Source organism: Staurois parvus, unplaced genomic scaffold, assembly GCF_062004578.1.
Source record: "Staurois parvus isolate SC_StPar_1 unplaced genomic scaffold, SC_StPar_1.0 ptg001400l, whole genome shotgun sequence".
Lineage (NCBI taxonomy): Eukaryota > Metazoa > Chordata > Amphibia > Anura > Ranidae > Staurois > Staurois parvus.
The window spans coordinates 559,244-583,071 of NW_028319196.1; the positions used below are offsets into that span (position 1 = coordinate 559,244).

Here is a 23,828-nt window from a genome sequence, read left to right on the forward strand (position 1 = left end):
GAGAGATGGTCAGAGACTGCAGGCATGATACAAGAGATGTCAGAGACTATAAACATGATACGAGAGATGGTTAGAGACTGCAGACATGACAAGTGATGGTCAGAGACTGCAGACATAATACAAGAGATGGTCAGAGACTGCAGACATAATACAAGAGATGGTCAGAGACTGCAGACATGATACTAGAGATGGACAGAGACTGCAGACATGTTATGAGAGATGGTCAGAGACTGCAGGCATGATACAAGAGATGGTCAGAAACTGCCGAAATGCTGCAGGAGATTGTCTGAGACAATGCTATAGTTGTTGTTGTAGACTGGGGACATGCTTCATGAGAGAATCATTGACTAGAGACATATTACATGAAACTGCTAAAATTGACCGCTATAATGTGGCAATAGGGAAACATGGGAGCCACACAAAAAATATCAAAGGGCCACATGCGGCCCCGGGCTGCAGGTTGGGCACCAGGACCCTTAGGGCTCATTCACATGGGTGGCTGAGGGTGGTAAAAGCAGGTGAGTCAAGTCTATAAACCTGCCGTGGTGCAGCAGAAATGAAATGGCATGTTGCTTTCAACGAGTGGGACCACCGCCAAACATGACCCATTCAAGTAAATGGGGCTGCATCGCAACTGCCCATGTGGTTGGAAAGCTGTGGGTTGGCATTTTCAGGGTTAAGACAGGCGGTTAGAAGGTGGCATATTGCCTCCTCACTGTTTGTAAAATGCTCTATGAAAAGCATCCCCCTGCAGATTGCTTTTCAGAGGGGTGACAACAATAGTATCATGCCTGGACAGACATGAAAGTTTTCCTTACTGCAGATTGCTTAATTCAGTCTTACCATTGGTGGAAACTGTTCCAAGGCCCAGAGGGACCAACCACGTCTGGATTTACCAGCTGTGTGTGCACATTACACTCTGCACAGGATTAAATCCATGCATCTTGTACATCTCTTCCTTTCACACTTTGTCCTCTCCTGTCTGAGCCTCTACTAGGCTTAATCTGGCCATACACTACTAGATTATTGAACAAACATTCCGATGAATATTCATACAAAATTCTCAGCAGTACATTTGGTGGCTTGACGAAAGTACTTAAAAAATCGCATTCATTGGATTTTGGAACAAATGAAATGAAAACCACTTTCATTGTCAGAGAATGAATCCATTTGAGAAGTATTTTCCATTCTGCTCCTTCAAATTTTCTGGGCACTGCGGTTAAAATTGAACATCGATTTGACCCCCACTAACCATTAGAAAATCGAAGAGATGTTCTTAAAGCAAAATATTTGCAAACAAAATTCTACTAGTGTATGACCGGTCACAAAGGACTGGTAATGGGAAAGTGAACACAACTTATCTGTGACGGGAGTGACTTTGGGTGGGGGGCCCATGGAACACAGCCCCCTTTGGAGGGGTGGGGAGACCCCTGCCTCAGCTCCCCATATCCCTATTATGTGTAAGTCACTATGCGAACCCTCAACTTGTAAAACAACACATTTGGTTTAACATAAAAATGAGTGATCACATTCCCTCTCTTCTCAGCTGCATAGAGAACAGGGGGAAGAGACAACAGCACACCGATCTTCCCAGTGAATGGCTGTGTGGGGGGAGGGGGGATCAGGACAAGTCTGACCATCAAGTCTGAGAGCAGGCTGAGTTCCAGCCAGGGGCGGACTGACCATTTGGAAACTCGGGCACTGCCCGAGGGCCCAGGGTCAGTAGGGGGCCCCATGAGATACCCCTGGTACCTTTTTCATAGGCTTTTTTGAGTTTGGGCAAGGACACAGGGGCCCCATGATCCCCTACTGAGGGCCCGGGGTCAGTAGGGGGCCCTATGAGATGCCCCTGGTACCTTTTTCATAGGCTTTTTTGATTTTGGGCAAGGACACAGGGGCCCCATGATCCCCTATTGCCCGGGGCCCCATGAGTTGTCAGCCCGCCCCTGGTTCCAGCACAGCTAGAGAACTGGCCATGCTGTGCTCTCAGGTCTAGTGTGGTCAGCTTTTGATAGGAAAGTAGAGGGACTGGCAAGAACACCAGGGATTTCACATAAAGGAAGCAATACAAAGAGAACAGGATACTTTTTCATACAAGTACAGCAGGCACATATCAGGAATAGGACATTCTGATTTTACATTTGTTAATACCTCTCTGAGGTTTGGAACTTTGGTCTAGAATTAGTAGTTACAATACTAAATATGACCACTCGGTGTCGCCAGAGTACATTCTACATTAGAGTACATTCTACATTAGAGTACATTCTACGCTATACAATGGCAATACCGCAGATGACCGCACCGTGCCGCCTGTGTACAAAGCACTGTGCCAGCCCTGCAGTACTCCACATCTCCGCAAGATGCCGCCAGAGGGTGGGAACAGGGAGACTCCGGAGCCTTGCTCTGGCTCCATAGACCGGACCGGGCGGAGTGTGGGCGGACATGGGGCGGGATGAAGGTGTCGCTGTCGGGCTGCTTTCCCGGTCTCCGGTCAGTCCTCTCCAGCCGGCACGTTCGGTGCTGGAACAGCGGCCATGGCATCGGAGCGCCGAGCCTTCGCCCAGAAGATTAACAGGTGAGCCGGGACCACGTGACAGGTGTGGGGGAGGGGGACAGGTGCTGCTCGGTGCAGGGACTGACACCATACAGGGACTGTCACCATACAGCGACTGACACCATACAGGGACTGACACCACAACACATTGTGACACTGATACGGTGCTACTATTATTATTACAGTCATTGTATGGAGCCGGTCCCTGCACCCAGCACCATGAATACAGTCCTCATTGTAAAGTAACAGTGTCCTAGGAGGAGGTCCTGGGGGGGTGACAACCCATGGCAGTGTCCCCAGAAATATCAACTTCCTGTGGATTACCTTCACCTCCAATCTCTGTACACTGATATCCCGCAATCTATATACATGGATATCCCTGCCTCCATATACACTGATATCCCTCAATCTCCATATACACTGATATCCCTCAATCTCCATATACACTGATATCCCTCAATCTCCATATACACTGATATCCCTCAATCTCCATATACACTGATATCCCAGTCTCCATATACACTGATATCCCAGTGCAGAGTATTGTATAGTCCAGGTCAGTATCAGTGATGTGTGTACACCAGGGCCCCTGTATAACAGAGGATGCCTTCCATTTCTTTATATTTCAGGTTCCTTTTAAATCAGACTTTCTAAACCTTTGTGAACACCGAGGAATATCACCCTGGAAATAACTTTCTAGTTTCTCGTGGATTCCAGCTAATAATGACTATAGCTGAGAATAAAGAGAAGGGAACATGTAGTACTTGGTGTACTTGACACCCGGGGCTGCTTTGTAGGACTACCTTCTATTCAGGGATATTAATGAAATGGAAGAAGTACTAAAAATGGGCAGAAAAGAGAGGCAGTGCAAATTGCAGTGCTTGGTCACACTGGTGGTCAGGGGAGAGAGTTTATGTTAATGGTTAGCTGAAAAGTGTCTCCCTACACTGATCGTCATTGAGGTGCCCCCCTTAGACCGGTGGTCACTGAGTTGCCCCCCTTAGACCGGTGGTCATTGAGTTACCCCCTTAGGCCAGTGGTCATTGAGTTGCCCCCTTAGGCTGGGGGTCATTGAGTTGCCCCCTTAGGCTGGGGGTCATTGAGTTGCCCCCTTAGGCTGGGGGTCATTGAGTTGCCCCCTTAGGCTGGGGGTCATTGAGGTGCCCCCTTAGGCCGGTGGCCATTGAGGTGCCCCCTTAGGCCGGTGGCCATTGAGGTGCCCCCTTAGACCGGTGGCCATTGAGGTGCCCCCTTAGACCGGTGGCCATTGAGGTGCCCCCTTAGACTGGTGGCCGATAAGCTCCCTCCTTTTGCTGGTTGCTGGAGAAGCGTGAAGCACCCCCGATGCAGGTTGCTCCCCCCTTACAGTGCTGGTAAATGGGGGAAGGGCTCCTTTAGACTGGAAGTTAGTGGGAAAAGGGCCTCCATATAATAGTGCTAAGTATAAGAAAGGCCCCCATTACACTCCCCCCCCCCCCCTTACAAACTGTTAAAGAGATTATTAGTGTTGGTGTTTACATATCGGAGTAAATTGCTTGTCATTTGGGAAACCCCGAGGAACCTCCTGGAGGAACCCTGGTTGTGGAACTAAATAGTTTACATGTCAGTGACATCTGCATTTATTTCTACGCTTTCTCATGGACTCTGAATGCTTGGAGAAAATCTAAAAATAAAATCAGGATGTTTTGTGCAACTCTGAGCACACACTAATGTGGGGCCCCTTCACACCGTAACACACGTCGTACCGTCATGTGTTCCTGCATACTGCATTAAATCGGCACGTTCGTCTTAACAGCAATGCATGAAAAAGTGCAGCATTTTTGCAGACTCCACACACCACAGGCACATGTGTTGTGGTGCTGTGTATTGCATGTACTTTGGAAGCTGCTGTCCAAATGCATTGGTTTAACAGGCGTATTGTGCTGCAGTGCATTGGTGTTAATGGACCCTGAAAGAATATTGTACAGTGTTTGTAAAAATGTTGGTCAATTTACCAAAAATGATGTAGTACAGCCTTTCTCATACAGAGTTTTTTTTTAGAGCGCTAGGTTTGCTTAGAGGTTCCTTGAGCAATGAGTATTTTCCTGAGCATTCTCTTTCTCTCCCATAAGTAACCACTGGAACCTATCTATTTGGAGTCATTCTTCACCCTGATCACCAATATAAAGGGCATTTTCTCTACTGATCACAACTGTAAGAGGGGGATTTTTCCCATTAACCACCCATCTTGTTTACCACCAATTGCAATGAGCATTCTTCCCACTGATCACCAACCTAAAGGGTCACCTTCTTGTTGACCACCAATTGCAATGAGCATTCTTCCCACTGATCACTAACCAAAAGGGTCACCTTCTTGTTGACCACCAATGCAATGAGCATTCTTCCCACTGATCACCAACCTAAGGGGTCGCCTTCTTGTTGACCACCAATGCAATGAGCATTCTTCCCACTGATCACCAACATAAGGGCCTTCTTCTTGTTGATCAGCAATGCAATGACCATTCTTCTCACTGATGACCAACATAGGGGGCCTTCTTCTTGTTGACCACCAATATAATGAGCATTCTTCCCACTGACCACCAACATAAGGGCCTTCTTCTTGTTGATCAGCAATGCAATGAGCATTCTTCCCACTGATGACCAACATAGGGGACCTTCTTTTTGTTGACCACCAATGCAATGAGCATTCTTCTCACTGACCATCAACATAAGGGCCTTCTTGTTCACCACCAATGCAATGAGCATTCTTCCCACTGACCACCAACATAAGGGGGTCTTCTTCTTTTTGACCACCAATGCAATGAGCATTCTTCCCATTGACAGCCATTGTAAATAGCATTCTTCCTATTGACCACCCATACATTGGGACCCTTCTTCTACTGACCACCAATGTAGTGGTCTTGCTTCTTCTCTCTGACCACCAATGTAGGGATCGTTCTTTCCAATGACCACCAGTGTAAAGAGCATTTTTCCCACTGACGTAGAATGGGGCCCTTTTACTGACCACCATTCTAAGGTGGCCCCTTTCCGAATGATAGCCAATGTTTGGTGATCCTTCTTCCGCTGACATCAATCTAAGAGGTGTCTTCTCCACATATTATATCCTGATTATTAATGAAAATAATATCCTGATTATATCCTGATTATTACTGAAAATAAATGTGTTATATAGAGCAGCCTCTGGTGCCAATCATGCTAAGTATGCTGCATTCCTTTTTTATATTTATTCCTTTATTTTAATTTATTGTTCATGCTATGCTATGCTGTAGACGTACATTGGTAGGGGTTCCCTGAGTCTTGACATTTGTTTCATTTGTCCCATCTGAGCAAACCATTCAATCTTCATTCAATCTTCATCCAACCATGAAGGTCTGGACAATACGTAGTTGGTATACCTAAAGAAGACTGTACAATCAGATTGTATATGTGGCCAGCTTTTATATTTAAAATATAGTGTATTGTGTTTTATTTGAAGCTCAGAAGTACCCCTTGAAGCTATTAGTAGTACCCTCTGAGTACCAATGGATGAGAACAAGATGAGTGCAGTAGTATGACCCTCACCATCAAGGTGTGCCTGGCAATGATTAAGTGTTGGCACCTCCTTTGTATTCTCACAAGGAAAGTTGATGTTGAAACACTCTCAGCTGAAATTGTGATCACAAGCATGGGAGTAGCATTAGAGTCTCCTGATAATGGAGGTGACCTAACAATAAAGACTAAACATAAAGGGGTCATATAGATGTAAGACCATAGAAAACCGATAAGAGGAACTGAGCTGTGAAGGACACCCAGGAGTAGTCATACCCTTCTCCTTCATCACTGAAGTACTTCATATAAGCCGGCTAATGACTGTAGCCCGCAGGAACGAAGTAGCATTATTAATTATTTTATTTACATTAAAACACATGCAGATGGAAAGTTCTTTTGTTCTTTAACCCCCCCCTCCCCCTTCCTATGCCCGTCTCCTCCTGTCTGTGGTATAACATTACAATAATTCATTCAAATTGTCCCTCCTTATACTGATCTGAAATCCTTGCACGCTGTCTCGCCATCTGTTCAGACAGCTGGACAGCACAACCGGAGCACACTGCTCTCCTGCCTGTTTCCAAACTGGAGCAGAGAATTTGGAGATAATAAGGCAATTAGGAGCTCAGTTCCAGTAATACGATTTGAAGTATATTCTAGGACGGCTAGACGCCGGGTCACTGTCATATGTTTTTAAAGGGGTAATAAGACAATCAGGACTTGGCTTACTGTAATGAGATGCTGGAGGGAATTACGGGGCTCAGGAGCCGGGTATTGTAATAAGACAGTACAAGAGTGATAAGGCACTTAGGTGCAGTGTGACTCTAGTAAGATGTTGTGTGGTATTTGGACACTCAGGAGCCGGGTTACTGTAATAAGATATTACAGGGGAATAAGACACTCGGGAGCCGGGTTACTGTAATAAGATATTACGGGGTAATAAGACACTCGGGAGCCGGGTTACCGTAATAAGATATTACAGGGGAATAAGACACTCGGGAGCCGGGTTACAGTAATAAGATATTACAGGGGGAATAAGACACTCGGGAGCCGGGTTACTGTAATAAGATATTACAGGGGAATAAGACACTCGGGAGCCGGGTTACCGTAATAAGATATTACAGGGGGAATAAGACACTCGGGAGCCGGGTTACAGTAATAAGATATTACAGGGGGAATAAGACACTCGGGAGCCGGGTTACCGTAATAAGATATTACAGGGGGAATAAGACACTCGGGAGCCGGGTTACTGTAATAAGATATTACGGGGTAATAAGACACTCGGGAGCCGGGTTACTGTAATAAGATATTACGGGGTAATAAGACACTCGGGAGCCGGGTTACAGTAATAAGATATTACAGGGGGAATAAGACACTCGGGAGCCGGGTTACAGTAATAAGATATTACAGGGGTAATAAGACACTCGGGAGCCGGGTTACTGTAATAAGATATTACAGGGGAATAAGACACTCGGGAGCCGGGTTACTGTAATAAGATATTACGGGGTAATAAGACACTCGGGAGCCGGGTTACTGTAATAAGATATTACGGGGTAATAAGACACTCGGGAGCCGGGTTACCGTAATAAGATATTACAGGGGGAATAAGACACTCGGGAGCCGGGTTACCGTAATAAGATATTACGGGGTAATAAGACACTCGGGAGCCGGGTTACCGTAATAAGATATTACAGGGGGAATAAGACACTCGGGAGCCGGGTTACCGTAATAAGATATTACAGGGGTAATAAGACACTCGGGAGCCGGGTTACTGTAATAAGATATTACAGGGGGAATAAGACACTCGGGAGCCGGGTTACTGTAATAAGATATTACAGGGTAATAAGACACTCGGGAGCCGGGTTACTGTAATAAGATATTACAGGGGGAATAAGACACTCGGGAGCCGGGTTACTGTAATAAGATATTACAGGGTAATAAGACACTCGGGAGCCGGGTTACCGTAATAAGATATTACAGGGTAATAAGACACTCGGGAGCCGGGTTACTGTAATAAGATAATACAGGGGAATAAGACACTCAGGAGCCGGGTTACTGTAATAAGATACTACAGGGGGAATAAGACACTCGGGAGCCGGGTTACTGTAATAAGATATTACAGGGTAATAAGACACTCGGGAGCCGGGTTACTGTATAAGATATTACAGGGTGATTGCACACTCAGGAGCCGGGTTACTGTTCTAGAATACTTTTGAGACTATTACTGCTATAGTGATAGTTGTCCTTTACATTCTGTAATTTATTAAACTCTAATGCAGCAACTTTTTTTTTTTAAAGTTCTAAAATTCCAGACATCCCTTCACACCCCCGCCCCCCACCCTCCATCCTATCTTTATTTCATCCTCCGCTGTCGTTTCCCCTCGTCCTCCCCTCTCCCGCGTCCTGTTATTGTGTTGGGAATAGCAGCACTTCCTCTCGTATCAGGCAGTGTGAGCCCAAGTGTCCCGTCCGGAGAAGTGCTGGGCTGCTCCCTCCCATGACGGAAGCCATGTCTTCAAGTAGAGTGTGAGCTCTTCGTTACCACTGTGCTCTAGCGTGTTGCAGGGTATGACGTAGAACTAGAGGGCAGGAAAAGTGTGGTCTGTACAGATCAGTCCTATTCTTTATACTTCTGATCCTAGCAGAGGCGGACTGACCATTTGGAAACTCGGGCACAGCCCGAGGGCCCGGGGTCAGTAGGGGGCCCCATGAGATGCCCCTGGTACCTTTTTCATAGGCTTTTTTGAGTTTGGGCAAGGACACAGGGGCCCATGATCCCTTATTGCCGGGGGGCCCCATGAGTTGTCAGTTCGCCCCTGGATCCTACTAAGGACTGAGTGGTTGCTTTCTGAAACTTTGTAACTTCTGAAACTTTGTAACTTCTGAAACTTTGTAACTTTTTCAAGCTCCTGTGCTTAGAGTATAATTAGGATGTATTAGTGTTCTTCTATTCATTGTTTGCCTTCTTTCTTATTGTTTTTTTTTTTTGGAATACATTAGATGTTGTGGTACTATGTCATACTCCAATGTTCATATTTAGGCTGATGTTTAAGTCACTGAAAATTGGTATTTCTTTTGCATGGATGCTGTTGCAGTGAAGCAATTACTCATTACATCTTTTATTTTGTTTCAGAATTTATATAGTGTTGACATATTACACAGCTCTTGTTTGAATGCATAGGTCAGTGGCTATGTGGTTAGCACTTCCGCCGAGCAGCACTAGGCTTTTTGATTCTAATCCCAACTACAGCACTACCTGCATGGAGTTGGCATGTTCTCACTTTGTCTGCGTGGGTTTCCTCCGTGTACTCTGGTCTCCTCCAACACTCCAAAGACATGCTGGTTGGTTAATTGGATCCCATCTAGATTGGCCCTAGTATGTGTATTATGAACGTGAGTTAGGGGCCTTTGATTGTATGCTCCTTGAGGGCAGAGACTGATGTGAATGTGCAGTGTGTGATAGATATATACAGTTGTGCTCAAACGTTTTCATACCCTGGCAGAAATTGTGAAATTTTGGCATTGATATTGCAAATATGACTGATCATGCCAAAAAATGCTCTTTCATTGAAGGATGATGATCATATGAAGCCATTTATTATCAAATAGTTGTTTGGCTCCTTTTTAAATCATAATGATAACAGAAATCACCCAAATGGCCCGGATCAGAAGTTTCCCTCCCCTGGAATGTTTGGCCTGGGTACAGACACACACGGGTTACAATGCCAATTAGAGGTTAATGTCCCACATCTGTGGCTTTTTAAATGGCAATTAGTGTCAGTGTATAAATAGTCAATGAGTTTGTTAGCTCTTACATAGAAGCACTGACTAGGCTACATACTGAACCATGGGGATCAGAAAAGAACTGTCAAAAATCCTGCGTAACAAGGTAATGGAACTTTATAAAGATGGAAAAGGACATATAAAGATGTCCAAAGCCTTGAATATGCCAATCAGTTCTGTTAAATCACCTATTAAGAAGTGGAAAGTTTGGGGATCTCTTGATACCAAGCCAAGGTCAGGTGGACCAAGAAAGATTGCAGCCATAACTGCCAGAAGAATTTTCCGGGATTCATAGAAAAACCCCCACAGGCAACCTCAAAAGAATTACAGTCTGCTCTGGAAAAAGATGGTGTGGTTGTTTTTAAGGAGTACAATGCAGTGATACTTGAACAAAAATGAGTTGTTGGGTCGAAGTGCCAGAAATAAGCTTTTACTGCACCAATGCCACAAAAAAGCCCGGTTATAATATGCCTGACAACACCTTGACATGCCTAACCGGGCCTTCTGGTGTCATTGGTGCAGTAAAGGCTTCTTTCTCGCACCTCCACCATGCAGCTCATTTTTGTTCAAGTGTCATCATATTGTGCTCCTTCAAAACAACCACACTGTCTTTTTCCAGAGCAGCCTGTATTTTTCTTGTGGTTGCCTATGGGTTTCCCTTTGTATCCCGAACAATTCTTCTGGCAGGTAATTCCATTTTTTTAAAATGTTGTGTCTGATATCTATTCACTGTTGTGGTGGAGGACATTCTCCAGCTGCTGTGGCGGAGAACGTCGTGTGGCGGCTGCTGTGGCGGAGAACGCCGTGTGGCGGAGAACGTCGTGTGGCGGCTGCTGTGGCGGAGAACGCCGTGTGGCGGAGAACGTCGTGTGGCGGCTGCTGTGGCGGAGAACTCTGTGTGGCGGAGAACTCTGTGTGGCGGAGAACGTCGTGTGGCGGCTGCTGTGGCGGAGAACGTCGTGTGGCGGCTGCTGTGGCGGAGAACATGGACGCGGCAGGTGCTGTTATGCTGACCCTCTTGCTTCAGAATTTTTAAGGCCCAATCACATCAGCATTGCACGTTACACCACATCTGCTGGTGTGCACTGTGACCTCCGGTTCACATATATGCAGCCGTGTGGGTCGTGTTTATTTGAATGAACTCCCGTGCCCGTGACATGCAGTGAAGAAGTCCCTGCACTTCTTTGGAAAACGCAGCCCGCACGGGGACCTCGGTTCCTAGTACGGTTGCGTTTTCCAGTGCGGGCGGCGTGCCATTAAAACTAATAGCGCCCGCCCGCGGGTCCGCGATTCTCTGTGCGGCTGCACGGATTTTGGTGCAGATCCGCAGCAGCACCACCCGCACAGATGTGAACCTAGGGTGAAGGAGTGCTGCAGTGCATCGTTATGATGCATCACACTGTTTACTTTTTTTCTATTTTTTTTTTCTTACTTTATGGAGACGTCACACAATGACATTTCATGCATCATTATGCACCACAGTGCGATGACTGGAACTGTGCTGGGCAAGAGTACCTGCAACCAAATTGAATTATGCACATGTGCCCTTCCTGTGTCCAGGTATGCAGGTAAGGAATGATCTGTATACTTGTTGCAGAACATTTGATACAGGGTGCAACGGAACTGGACCCCAACTGCACTGGTATTTCCGTTAGACTCCCGCTTCCCTGTCCGAACACAGATCCACGGACACCAATCTTGAACGAAACCAGGAAATAGACTGCTTTATTTTAACACAGACACAAGATATAAACATTCAAGGGAACAACCCACCTCCCTGCATATGGACACAGGGCGGGGCAAACCAAATCTAGCAACCAGAGACACATTAGCAGATACCCCCCCCCCCACCAAGCCTATACACAAACACATACATCCCATAATAGTTTGCTCCCAAGCAAGACACGCAAGAGAACAATGTGTTTTGCTTGGGACAGGGGCGGACTGACCGTTTGGAAACTCGGGCACTGCCTGAGGGCCCGGGGTCAGTAGGGGGCCCCATGAGATGCCCCTGGTACCTTTTTTCATAGGCTTTTTTGAGTTTGGGCAAGGACACAGGGGCCCCATGATCCCCTATTGCCCGGGGGCCCCATGAGTTGTCAGTCCGCCACATGGCAGTAAACAATGAACAACCCCCACACCCCACCTATACATATCTACACAATATCTGGACATTCCATCCTGTACCCCTAACAGGCACAGGGTGACTTACACATAGGAGGGATATGGGGAGCTGAGACAGGGGTCTCCCCACCCCTCCAACGTGAGCGGTGTTCCATGGGTCCCCCACCCAAAGTCACTCCCGTCACACAGGGTCAGCATAATATCCAGGGACCATTTTCAGGAGGAGGTCATCAACTTCAGCTTTCATAGCTTTCTTCCAACAGGTTTGCTACATTGGGGAGTGTGAAATCCCCTCATGAGGCTCCATGCACATTGGGGGGGGGGGGGGAGTTAATAACCCTTGTAATGTTAGCTGTGTAAAGTTACATTAAAAACGTGAGTTTTTTTAGCGTTTTTGTATTAGCATTTAGCTGTGTTTTTTACATTTGCATTTTTTAAAGTTTTTGTTTTTTTTTTTTTTTTGACCAACAAAAATTTTTTTTTTGTGTCAAAAAAAGTCCAAAAAGGCTTGTTTGCCACGTTTTTCAGCACATTTCAGCATTAGGCTGTGTTTTTCAGTGTTAGAACATTTTTTACAGCTAAAAAAACCCTCTAGAAACCCACTAGGTCTTCTTCTTTTTTTTTTTTTTTTTTTCTCCAGAACTATTGGGTTTCTACAGTCTATCAATGAACACATAGGATAACATGCTATTGGCTGTAGAAAAAACATCAAAAGCTAAAAAAAAAACAGCCGCTGTAAAATCGCCCAATGTGCATGAGGCCTAAGAGAAGTAAGAGCTTGGAACTGCAGCGATCTTCCAGCTCATGGCAATGGGTAATAATAGAAGCTGATAAATAATTAAAGCTGTTTGGTGTGTGCTAAAGCTGAGATTTCTGTTTTGGGTTGACTAATGCAGACCATACATGGTTCAAATTCTGAATGATTTTTCATCCGAAAATCGAAAACGTCGTTTGTTCGGTAATCCGATGGTGCCATCAGTGATTTAAATAATCGGCCAACCAAGTCAGAAAGTTCACCCCATATAACAGGCGCAACTTCTGGTTCTTCCAGGTCACGGCTCATGCGCATATTGTTTTCGGAAAAACGATCGTACGATTTCACCATCATTGAGTTGAAAATCGGTTGTTTTTCACAAATTTTCCAACATGGCCTATCACCGAAAAGGCGAGGAACCACGAAAATCGGCCGGTGCCATTGACCCACTATCTGATGAAAAATTGGCCGATTATTCTTAGGTCCGAATTTTCAGATGAAAATTTGGTTGAATTTTCAACTCATGTATTGCTGGCCTAACCCTTTGAAAGAATTCACTGATAAAAGAGGTCCCAGGCCCTCTACGATTCAGATTTCCATTATTTTTCTACTGCTTAAAAGTTCACTGATCACAATGTTATCTCTCATATACCGGAAATAAATCAGCATGACTTTTACTGCTTGAAATCCTGTTCTGTAAGATGAAGCAGGTGGCTTTAACAGTGCTGATAAAAATATCAGTTCCTTGGCATGTGTACTATTGTTTTGAAAGCATCAAATGAAGCTTAACCCCTTCACGCCAGCGCAGCCTGGCCCTTTAAGGGTTTCAGAAGTCGGGGGTGGGGTTTAGCATCATGTGATCAGGAAAGGTCCCAATCGAAAGAGGAGATCCGGACCTTTCCGTGAGTACTGGACATGTGTGTCGGGGGGCGCGTGCTCTCGGCACATATGTCCTTTTTTTTAATAGAACGCAAACGTGCAGCCGCTCGGCGTCTAGGCCGGCGTGAAGGGATTAAAAAGGAACTTTGGTTATCTGTACAAAATATTGTAGCTGCCGACTTCTTTTACTAAACAGACCCTCCCCTGTCCAGCGATCCAGTTCTTCGCAGGTCTTTCTTTCCAAGCCGCAGCTTGCTTGTGGAGAGCCGGCTGTGACTTCCTGCGGCTTCACATCCGACTCCCAACCATGCATGCTCGAGTCACGCTGCACTTTTCCTGAATGGACCTGCAGCCTCCTGAGACATTTGACATGTCCCGGGAGGTTGCTGGAGAAGGGGGGTTTGGCTGAACTTCTGAAAGTGGGAGTAGGTACCTGCCAGAAACTGTTACCTGCATCCTGAAGAAAAAAAAAAAATGACAATGCGGAGAGAGGAAGAGGATAAGAGGAACTTCCCTTTGGAGGGCTCATGTGCACTGCAGCTGATAAACTGACGTTTAGGAGCTGTTCAGTGTTAATTTTTTTTTTTCAGCAGCCCCTAATGGGTTCCTATGTTTCCATGTACAATATGTCATTTACAGGTAGTTGAGTTTACAGTCATTTTTTTGAACGCACCAAACTTGCATTCAGGAGTAGATTTTACCGGCGTTTCAAATGTTTGCAAACACGATTAACCGCGTTTATAAGCGTTTGCGTTTAGAAGCGTTTTTTTAACTGTTCCAGATGCTATCCAGAGTCTTTTTTTCATCATCAGAAATGCATTCAAAGCGTTTTCCATGTATTCAAATGGACCCGGTACACCCTGGGGTGCCTTGAGGTTTCTTCAGGGGTGCCTTGGCAAAATGTCTAAAAATTGCTCAAAAATTGTATACAAGCCAGCGGGTGGAACAAGCCTGCCTTTTAGTTACACAAAGCCACAGGTTTTCATTGTGCACCATTACGACCTTCTAGCCACCAGCGTCCTGACAACCAATGACATCATCAGTTGATAAGCAGGATGTCAGCTGCCTGCACAGCATCCTAGTTTGACCCTCCCCCGCCCCTCTCCATCAGTGCTGGGGTTACACTAGCTTAGTGATGGAGAAAAGCTGAAGGAGAAGAGAAACAATGGAATACTAGTCAGTACCAGTGTGCAAAAGTGTATTTGCTGTGGAAGAATAAATCACCTCTAATGTTGGGTGTCCTACATGTGTGGATGTTGCTGTGTTATATAAAACCGTTAGAATTGTTTTTTCTCATTTTAGAATGAGGTGCCTCAAGACTGTCCATAATTTTAAAGGGTGCCTTGACTAAAAAAAGGTTGAGAAACACAGATCTAATCACAGGCTGGAGGTGGGGCAGTGACCTAGCTATATTGCTTAACTGAAACAGAGAAAAGTCAGGTCACCAACCTACCGTCCACTAGGGCTGTGTATGGTTCAGGACTGCATGGACAATAGTACAAGTTATTTGGAATGTACAGCAGCTCCCATATATACATTTCAGACTCTATATTTAGCTGTTTTTTGCCTGGGGTCAAGCTTTGAAGGCACAGACATTCTATAATTCCACGTATTTATGAGCTCAGCTGATCTGAAAATTAGCAGGCCTCCCAGCTTCAAAAACGAAGACAAAATTATTATTAATTATGGTTTGGAGAGCTAAATCGTGCTGCCACTAGAAAGAGCAGAAGAGTTTTTGTCTGGAGTGTCGGAGTTCTTCCTCCTGATCTCGGCTTCAATGTGATCTGTGTTCTTCCCTATCTCAGAGCTTTGTCTGGCCAATGGTAAATTATTCAGAGTGTCAGCTGGAGCGATTCTCTTCCCTCCCCGGTTTCTGTTAGAATCTAGACGAACCGGTCTAATGTGTCAACCTTTCTTTGCAATTTGATATGGAGCTGCCGCTCTGCGAACTGACACTGAGAGCTTCTGAAAAGACAAAGGCCGTGGCGGCACACTAACAATGATTGGAGTGTTAAAGGGTGACCCGTATTTGTGACCAATGAGAATATTGGAAAGCAGAGTAACAATTACACCTACAATGGATACTTTTTTTTTTCTTTTCTTATACCTACTGTATTGTATTTCTTCTGTAGAGCCTTGTTGGATTCATTACAAACAGGAGGAAATCTTGTTGGCTACCTTTCACAGGCAAAGGGGTCAGTCTACAGGTTTCTGCAGGATGTAGACCTAGACCAGCCTTTCTCAACCAGGGTGTCTTCAGGCTTCTTCAGGGGTGCCTTCAGGCTTCTTCAGGAGTGCCTTGGCATGATGCCCAAAAATTGTATACAAGCCAGGAGGTGGATCAATCCTGCTTTTTAGTACACAAAGCCACAAGTTTTCATTGTACACTTTTATGACCTTCTAGCTGCCTGCATCCTAGCAACCAATTACATCATCAGTTGTTAAGGAGGACGTCGGGTGCATGCACGCCATCCTTGTTTGACTCTCCCCTGCCCCTCTCAGTCAGCACTGGGGTAACATTAGCAGAGTGAGGGAGAGAAAATGAGACACACTGGAATATTAGTCGGTACCAGTATGCAAAGATGTATACATCTTTGCATACTGGTACCGACTAGTATTCCAATGTGTCTCATTTTCTCTCCCTCACTCTGCTAATGTTACCCCAGTGCTTTGGAAGAATAAAATCATCTCCAGGGGCGGACTGAAAACTCATGGGGCCCCCGGGCAATAGAGGATCATGGGGCCCCTGTGTCCTTGCCCAAACTCAAAAAAGCCTATGAAAAAGGTACCAGGGGCATCACGTGGGGCCCCTACTGACCCCGGGCCCTCGGGCAGTGCCCGAGTTTCCAAATGGTCAGTCCGCCCCTGATCATCTCTAATGTTGGGTGTACTGGATGTGTGTAGAATAGTTTTTTACATTTTAGATTGGGGTGCCTTGAGAGTAGAATTTTAAAGGGTGCCTCGAGATAATCCATAATTTTAAACGGTGTTTTGAGATTATCCATAATTTTAAAGGGTGCCTCGAGATAATCCATCATTTTAAAGGGTGCCTCGAGATAATCCATCATTTTAAAGGGTGCCTCGAGATAATCCATCATTTTAAAGGGTGCCTCGAGATTATCCATCATTTTAAAGGGTGCCTCGAGATAATCCAGAATTTTAAAGGGTGCCTCGAGATAATCCATCATTTTAAAGGGTGCCTCGAGATAATCCATCATTTTAAAGGGTGCCTCGAGATAATCCATCATTGTAAAGGGTGCCTCGAGATAATCCAGAATTTTAAAGGGTGCCTCGAGATAATCCAGAATTTTAAAGGGTGCCTCGAGATAATCCAGAATTTTAAAGGGTGCCTCGAGATAATCCAGAATTTTAAAGGGTGCCTCGAGATAATCCAGAATTTTAAAGGGTGCCTCGAGATAATCCAGAATTTTAAAGGGTGCCTCGAGATAATCCAGAATTTTAAAGGGTGCCTCGAGATAATCCAGAATTTTAAAGGGTGCCTCGAGATAATCCAGAGTTTTAAAGGGTGCCTCGAGATAATCCAGAGTTTTAAAGGGTGCCTCGAGATAATCCAGAGTTTTAAAGGGTGCCTCGAGATAATCCATCATTTTAAAGGGTGCCTCGAGATAATCCAGAGTTTTAAAGGGTGCCTCGAGATTATCCAGAGTTTTAAAGGGTGCCTCGAGATTATCCAGAGTTTTAAAGGGTGCCTCGAGATTATCCAGAATTTTAAAGGGTGCCTCGAGATTATCCAGAATTTTAAAGGGTGCCTCGAGATAATCCATCATTTTAAAGGGTGCCTCGAGAAAATCCATCATTATAAAGGGTGCCTCGAGATAATCCATCATTTTAAAGGGTGCCTCGAGATAATCCATCATTTTAAAGGGTGCCTCGAGAAAATCCATCATTTTAAAGGGTGCCTCGAGATTATCCATAATTTTAAAGGGTGCCTCCAGATTATCCATAATTTTAAAGGGTGCCTTGACTGAAAAAAGTTTGAGAAACGCTGACCTAGACACACCAACCAATGTGGCTACCATTTCTCCATGTTAATAAGAAAAGTTCAATTGTTTGGCCCCTTTCACATGGGAGGCCTCTTTTCCATCTCAGAAGGGGATCCTGGAGGGAGCCCCTAATAGGTTGCCCAGCACAGTCCCAATGCATGACAAGGCAAAAAACTTTGTTCCCTATGGGTGCAGTTCACTCTAAAATAGCATGACATGACGGTAAAATTCCAATAAAGTTGTAAGAAATAAAAGGAAGTGGTGTGATGATCTGGGAGTAGTACATGGGCGCGTGGGAGCGTCTGTGCGCTTGGTGTGACTTCTGCTGTGAATGATTCCTTTGTGTTCAGTCAGCACTCATCTTACATATGTAAAGGCCTGTGCACAGCTGAGACTAATAATGAGGTCTGGCCAGCAGGTAAGATGTGGGACCTAGGAATGGAGGCTTTATCCCAAAACACTGCTCTACAGAGTCTCCGGGCTCCAGGACCCAGAACAGAACTTAAGGGCCCGTTCACACCAAGGTGCAGAGCCATCAGTTTTTCTGCACGATTTCTGCAAAGCACAACAAAATCAATTGTTCTCTGTGTGCCTTTTTCACACCACAACACTAGTATCATGCGTAGATTTTTTTCTGCGCAGAAATCTGCAGCGTGTATAAAACTCATTGCAGCGTGCATGAAAACTAATGTAAACTGATGAAACTGACAAGCAGATTTCACTTGCAGAGACATCAGTTTTTCTGTATGGTGTGAACGTGGCCTAAGAGTATGAGAAAACATAATGTCTGTTTTCTCTACGTCATCCATAAACATTGACTGTTTGTATGTGAAGGTGACACTCACCGCCCACAATCCTGCCAGCCAGTGCCTAACAATACAAGTAATATAATCTTACTAATATATATGTCCCACATCTGTGGCTTTTTAAATTGCAATTAGTGTCAGTGTATAAATAGTCAGAGAGTTTGTTAGCTCTTATCTGGTTGCACTGACTGGGCTAGATACTGAGCCAAGGGGATCAGAAAAGAACTGTCAAAAGTCCTGCGTAACAAGGTAATGGAACTTTATAAAGATGGAAAAGGACATAAAAAGATATGCAAACTTTTGAGCACAACTGTGTATGTATGTATGTATGTATATATGTGTGTGTGTGTGTGTGTGTGTGTGTGTGTGTGTGTGTGTGTGTGTGTGTGTGTGTGTATATATATATATATATATATATATATATATGTATGTATGTGTGTGTATATATGTGTGTGTGTGAAAATACAATTTTTACCTGAAATTCCTATTTAAGCATACTCCTTTTTGGTCAGTGTGGGGAATGGACTTGGTGTTCTTTGAAAGGATCGGCACCACAGCACCCCACTTCCTTTTGAATGTGCTGCCTCTTGTATCTGAATTTCACCAAAAAAGTGTTTCACTTTTTTTTTTTTTTGTAATTGTGCTACACCCAAATACATGTTGCTCTGCATTTTGTCCTGCGATCTCTCATGCACTTCATCAAGGTGCGTTTGGGTGCCATTACCAAAGACACTGACATTAGTCTACAAAAGGGATTCATGTTATTTATGTGCTGCGCTTTTGCATGCACCTTTCCATTGTGAACCTAGCCTAAGACATTTCTCATAGAGACCACTCAGATTCAAACCTTTGTGTATCTGTGTATGAATAATATATGGTGATATATGGTGATACATCAGAGAGACCGAGAGCTACAGAATGCAGTTTTGGACGCAGAACCACCTACTACACATAAGAGCTCTCTGGAATCTGGGTTGCAGCGTTCGATGCATAGCATGGGAGAATCACATATTGGTTTTACTTGTTACCTGGAATTGTTCATATTTATTTATTTCAGGTACTTATATAGCGCCGTCAATTTACACAGCACTTTACATATATATTGTACATTCACATCAGTCCCTAACCCTCAAGGGGTGTACAATCTAAGGTCCCTAACTTACATTCATACATACACATACTAGGGCCAATTTAGACAGGAGTCAATTCACCTACCAGCATGTCTTTGGAGTGTGGGAGGAAACCGGAGTACCCAGAGGAAACCCACGCAGGCACAGGGAGAACATGCAAACTCCAGGCAGGTGGTGCCATGGTTGGGATTCTTTAGATTAGGAGCTGTGTTTGTTGTACTAGAATTAAAGGTTTACTCTTTCATCACTTTTTATTCTGTATTTAACATGACACCCATATTTAGGCTGTAAAATGAAACAGTCACATTCCCTAACCCCCTATCCTCAAATAATAATATTGTGCCTCCTTCACTTTCCTGCATTGCGGGGTTCTTCACCCATGTGTAGCGTGTAACATGAAACAGGCTCACGTTTGCCGTGTGCTCAAATGCCCCCACTTACCTGAACTGCTCTGCCCACACAGCCACGTCATCCACTGTTTGTAAACAGAACTACAAGTCTCATCTGTCACTGTGGCAGAAAGGACTTGTAGAGTGTCCCGGTGATCCCTCTTCATTGTAGTTCAGTGGCACTTCTTCCAGACATGTCTGTACCTCTGCACAGTTTTTTTTTTTTTACTTTGTTAATGTGGGTGTATTTATTACATTTTTGCAAAAGATGGACTGTGCCTTTTTAATTTGTGATTTATCAGTTTTAGCTTCCTGTTTTTTTTTTATCTCATGTCTGTATCAGCTTTGTTGATATAACAATGTATCGAGGTCATCAATATAATACAACTTCAATTCTAATGTAATTTCATGTTATCACTACAGTACGTTTCTTTTTATATGTAGATATTGTGGTGAAGTTGCAAACTTTAAAATTAGAGGATGTAGATAGGGCGCATCAATGGAGGAGGCTGTGGGCAGAGAGATGTCAGCCAAGGATGGAGGGGGTACTGGAACACAGGCACTGGGCAGCACTAATAGGAGTTGGAGCGGACTCTGTATGTGGAAGAGGAGAAAACAGGAAGGCGCTTCTAAGTGCAGTATATCCAGATGAACTTTAATGATGACCATTAGAAATCTTACAAACTTGCAGTGAAAACAAAAAAGAAAGAACTTTACGCATGCTCCGGAACGCGTCACCGTTCCACGCACAGCGTGCGCTCTGGCAACCCCGGAACTTGCGGCAGCCATCTTTGACATCCTGTCCTCAGTTCCCCCTGCACCTCCGGCCCGGCACAACGTATTCTCGCGCAGTGGATAGAGCCCCTGCATCCTGACAAATTTACTGAGCCTGTTTTTACTGCAAGTTTGTAAGTATTTCTAACTGTCATTAACTACTTGCCGACCGCAGATAGCCGGACGACGGCTGCACTGCGGCCGGCCAGTTCTGGGTGGACGTCATATGACGTCCTCCCAGAACGCGCTCGGGTGTGCACCCGGCAATCTCCGTGATCGCTGTGTCCTACGGACACAGCTGATCACGTGACGTGGTAAAAGGCCAATCACAGCGGCCTTTTACCACGTGATCAGCCATGTCCAATGACACGCTGATCACCGGGAAATGCAAATGCCGGTTCTCGGCTGCACTTTCCTCACGCTGTCAGATCGTGAGGAAAGTACTGCCGAAAACCGGCAGTTGTCAGAGCGGGGATCGGCACCGATCATCAGGGTCACTGATCATCAGTGCCCTGATGATCGGTGCCCAGCAGTGCCACACACAAGTTCCACCCACCTGTGCCCAGCAGTGCGCCCACCTGTGCCCAGCAGTGCACCCACCTGTGCCACCCAGCAGTGTCACATGTGCCCAGAAGTGCCACCTACCTGTTCCCAGTAGTGCCACCCACCTGTGCCCACCAGTGCCGCCCAGCGGTTGTGCCAGTCAGTGCCCAGCGGTTGTGCCAGTCAGTGCCCAGCGGTGATGTCAGTCAGTGCCACCTATCAGTGCTGTCTATCAGTACCCATTATCAGTGTCGCCTATCAGTGCCGCATATCAGTGCCACCTATCCGTGACACCTCATTAGTGCTGCCCATCAGTGCTGCCTATCAGTGCCCATCGCTGCCGCCTATCAGTGCCCATCAGTGAAGGAGAAAAATTACCTGTTTGAAAAATTTTATAATAGAAACAAAAAAACTTTTCTTTTTTTTTTTTCAAATTTTTTTGCACTTTTTTTTGCTTATAGCACAAAAAGTAAGTACAATCTTGCATGACTGCGCAATTGTCAATCAAAGTGCGACAGCGCTGAAAGCTGAAAATTGGCCTGGTAAATAAGGGGGTATAAGTGCCTGGTAGGCAAGTGGTTAAAGTGCATCTGGATATACTGCACTTAGAAGCGCCTTCTTGTTTTAAACTTTAAAATTAGTTTATATTTGGTGTCTAGACACACACAAGGCCACCGCAAGATAATTTTTGAATTGCATTGCCTTCTGAAGTTCGTACACTTTTTTGCTTTTAATATTTTTTTTTGGATTTTTGTAGCACCAGTTTATTATGGAGGGATGTAAAGGTGTTTTTTCCAGCCCTTCCATTAAGGCGATCGGGTGGCCTTCGGGGATCGGGAACAAGTTGGACCATACTTTTACAAGAGTTTTTTTCCTATTGCCTTTCTCTGGAACCTTTGTGGGTTTAGGGTCCTGTATGGTCCATGTGGCCATATTAGGTCAGTGAAGTCATGGACATCCCCATCCCTATGTGTACGTGCAGTGGTGGGGGATTCCCTGTCCATAGTTGATTGGGCGGGAGTAACCGCTTCCTTCTGGATTTGGCTCAGGCTAAACCCAAGCTCATCCCTAGTTTTGAATATGGAAGTTTTCAATGTATTGGGTAATTTTTTTTCTATTGGTTTAACTAACTTTTTTCAAACCTACGTATGCTAAAAGTTTCTAGATTTCACCAAAGACATGCCAGGAACAATCTATTCAGATGCCTACTATCCTGTGTTTTTGAGGGACACCTATGAGTTCCTCCCTGAACATTTTCAGTTAAGACCATGTGATATCTGGTGGTAAGAGAACTGGGCTTGTTGATCTAGCTTGAAAGTGTACCACCGCTCTCCTCCAAACCACTTCTTTAGTTCATCTCTTGGGAGGAAATTGCTTGATATCTTATCTTTTAGTAGGCAATCGACCTATTCCGATTTGCATAATGTGATACCCATGAGTCAGGCATTAGCTGACGTACAATTCTAGGTATACTTGTTCTACATAACTGCATCTGAATGACGTCCTGCTAATGCAGTTGTGGTAATTGGCCTACACATATAGGGTAACCTTCGTACTTGTCATGAAAGGAATATGGGGGCTGCCATTTCTGACTTCCTTCTGAGATTTCTGGGTACTTAGCTGAATTCACTCTCATCACATGAACTGGAAGAGCCATTTGGATGAGCAGGGAAATGTTTTCAAGAATAAATAACAAGTCCATTTGTTTTTATTAGATAATCTATAAGTGTATTTTTGGATTGTATGGGTGCATTCACTTTGGGCATGGTTCAGCTGAACTGTGCCTGAATTCAATTGTTCCCCCTCCACTGCTGGTCTGCACTCACTGAGGGTTAAATTTGATAATAAAGGCAATTAAAAAAACAAACAAACATTTCATACTTACCTGCTCTGTGCCGTGGTTTGCACAGAATCGCCCCTATCCTCCTCTTCTCAGGTCCCCTGGCCCTTCTCTCCTACCATGTGCCCCCAGAGCAAGCAGCTTGCTATGGGGGCACCCAAGCAGGCACGATCCCAAACTGCTGCTCTGTGTGTCCATTCACACACACAGCCGTGGCTTGGCCCTGACCCCTGTCTCGCCTCACTGGCTCACCGGCTGTGATTGCTGTTTGCTTCTGCTGCTGTCTCAGCCAACGAGGAGGGAGAGTCCCCAAAGAGCCAGTGTATTCTTTTCCTGCATCAAAAATGCGTAAAGAGTAGGTTATATAGTTTCCAATGGCATAGTTTGTTCCAGTGCATTCCAGAAAAAAAAAGTAGAACATGCTGAATTTTTTTTTTTCTGAACTGTAATGGAACGCGGTAAAACACATAAAAAATGCACCAGAATGCATATGTCCTTATTTAAGGTGAAGGAAAAAAAGAGGGAAAAATGCATTGAAATGCTTCAGAAATGCACCGCAGCATCCGGACTGCGTGTCTTTGATGTGGGCTATCCCTACAGGTAACCTGACCACCTGGAGGAAACCCACATAAACACTGGGTGGAGCTTTCAGAACTTCATGCACATAAGGTTTGATTTACTAAAGGCAAATTGGCAGTTCACTTTGCAGGTGCAGTTGTACTC

General features: G+C 44.9%; 1 protein-coding gene across 4 annotated transcripts in view; it reads left to right on the forward strand.

Moving 5' to 3' along the window:
- Window positions 1-2,439: 2,439 nt before the first annotated feature.
- The window catches only part of LOC149436208 (dedicator of cytokinesis protein 7-like), a 251,727-nt gene continuing 230,338 nt past the window's right edge, over window positions 2,440-23,828 (forward strand). For all 4 annotated transcript variants that reach the window (XM_089661880.1, XM_089661883.1, XM_089661882.1 and 1 more), the window contains exon 1: window positions 2,440-2,575. In XM_089661880.1, coding sequence (XP_089518006.1) covers window positions 2,535-2,575 — 41 coding nt within the window. In that variant the 5' untranslated portion in view covers window positions 2,440-2,534. The remainder of the gene's footprint in view (window positions 2,576-23,828) is intronic.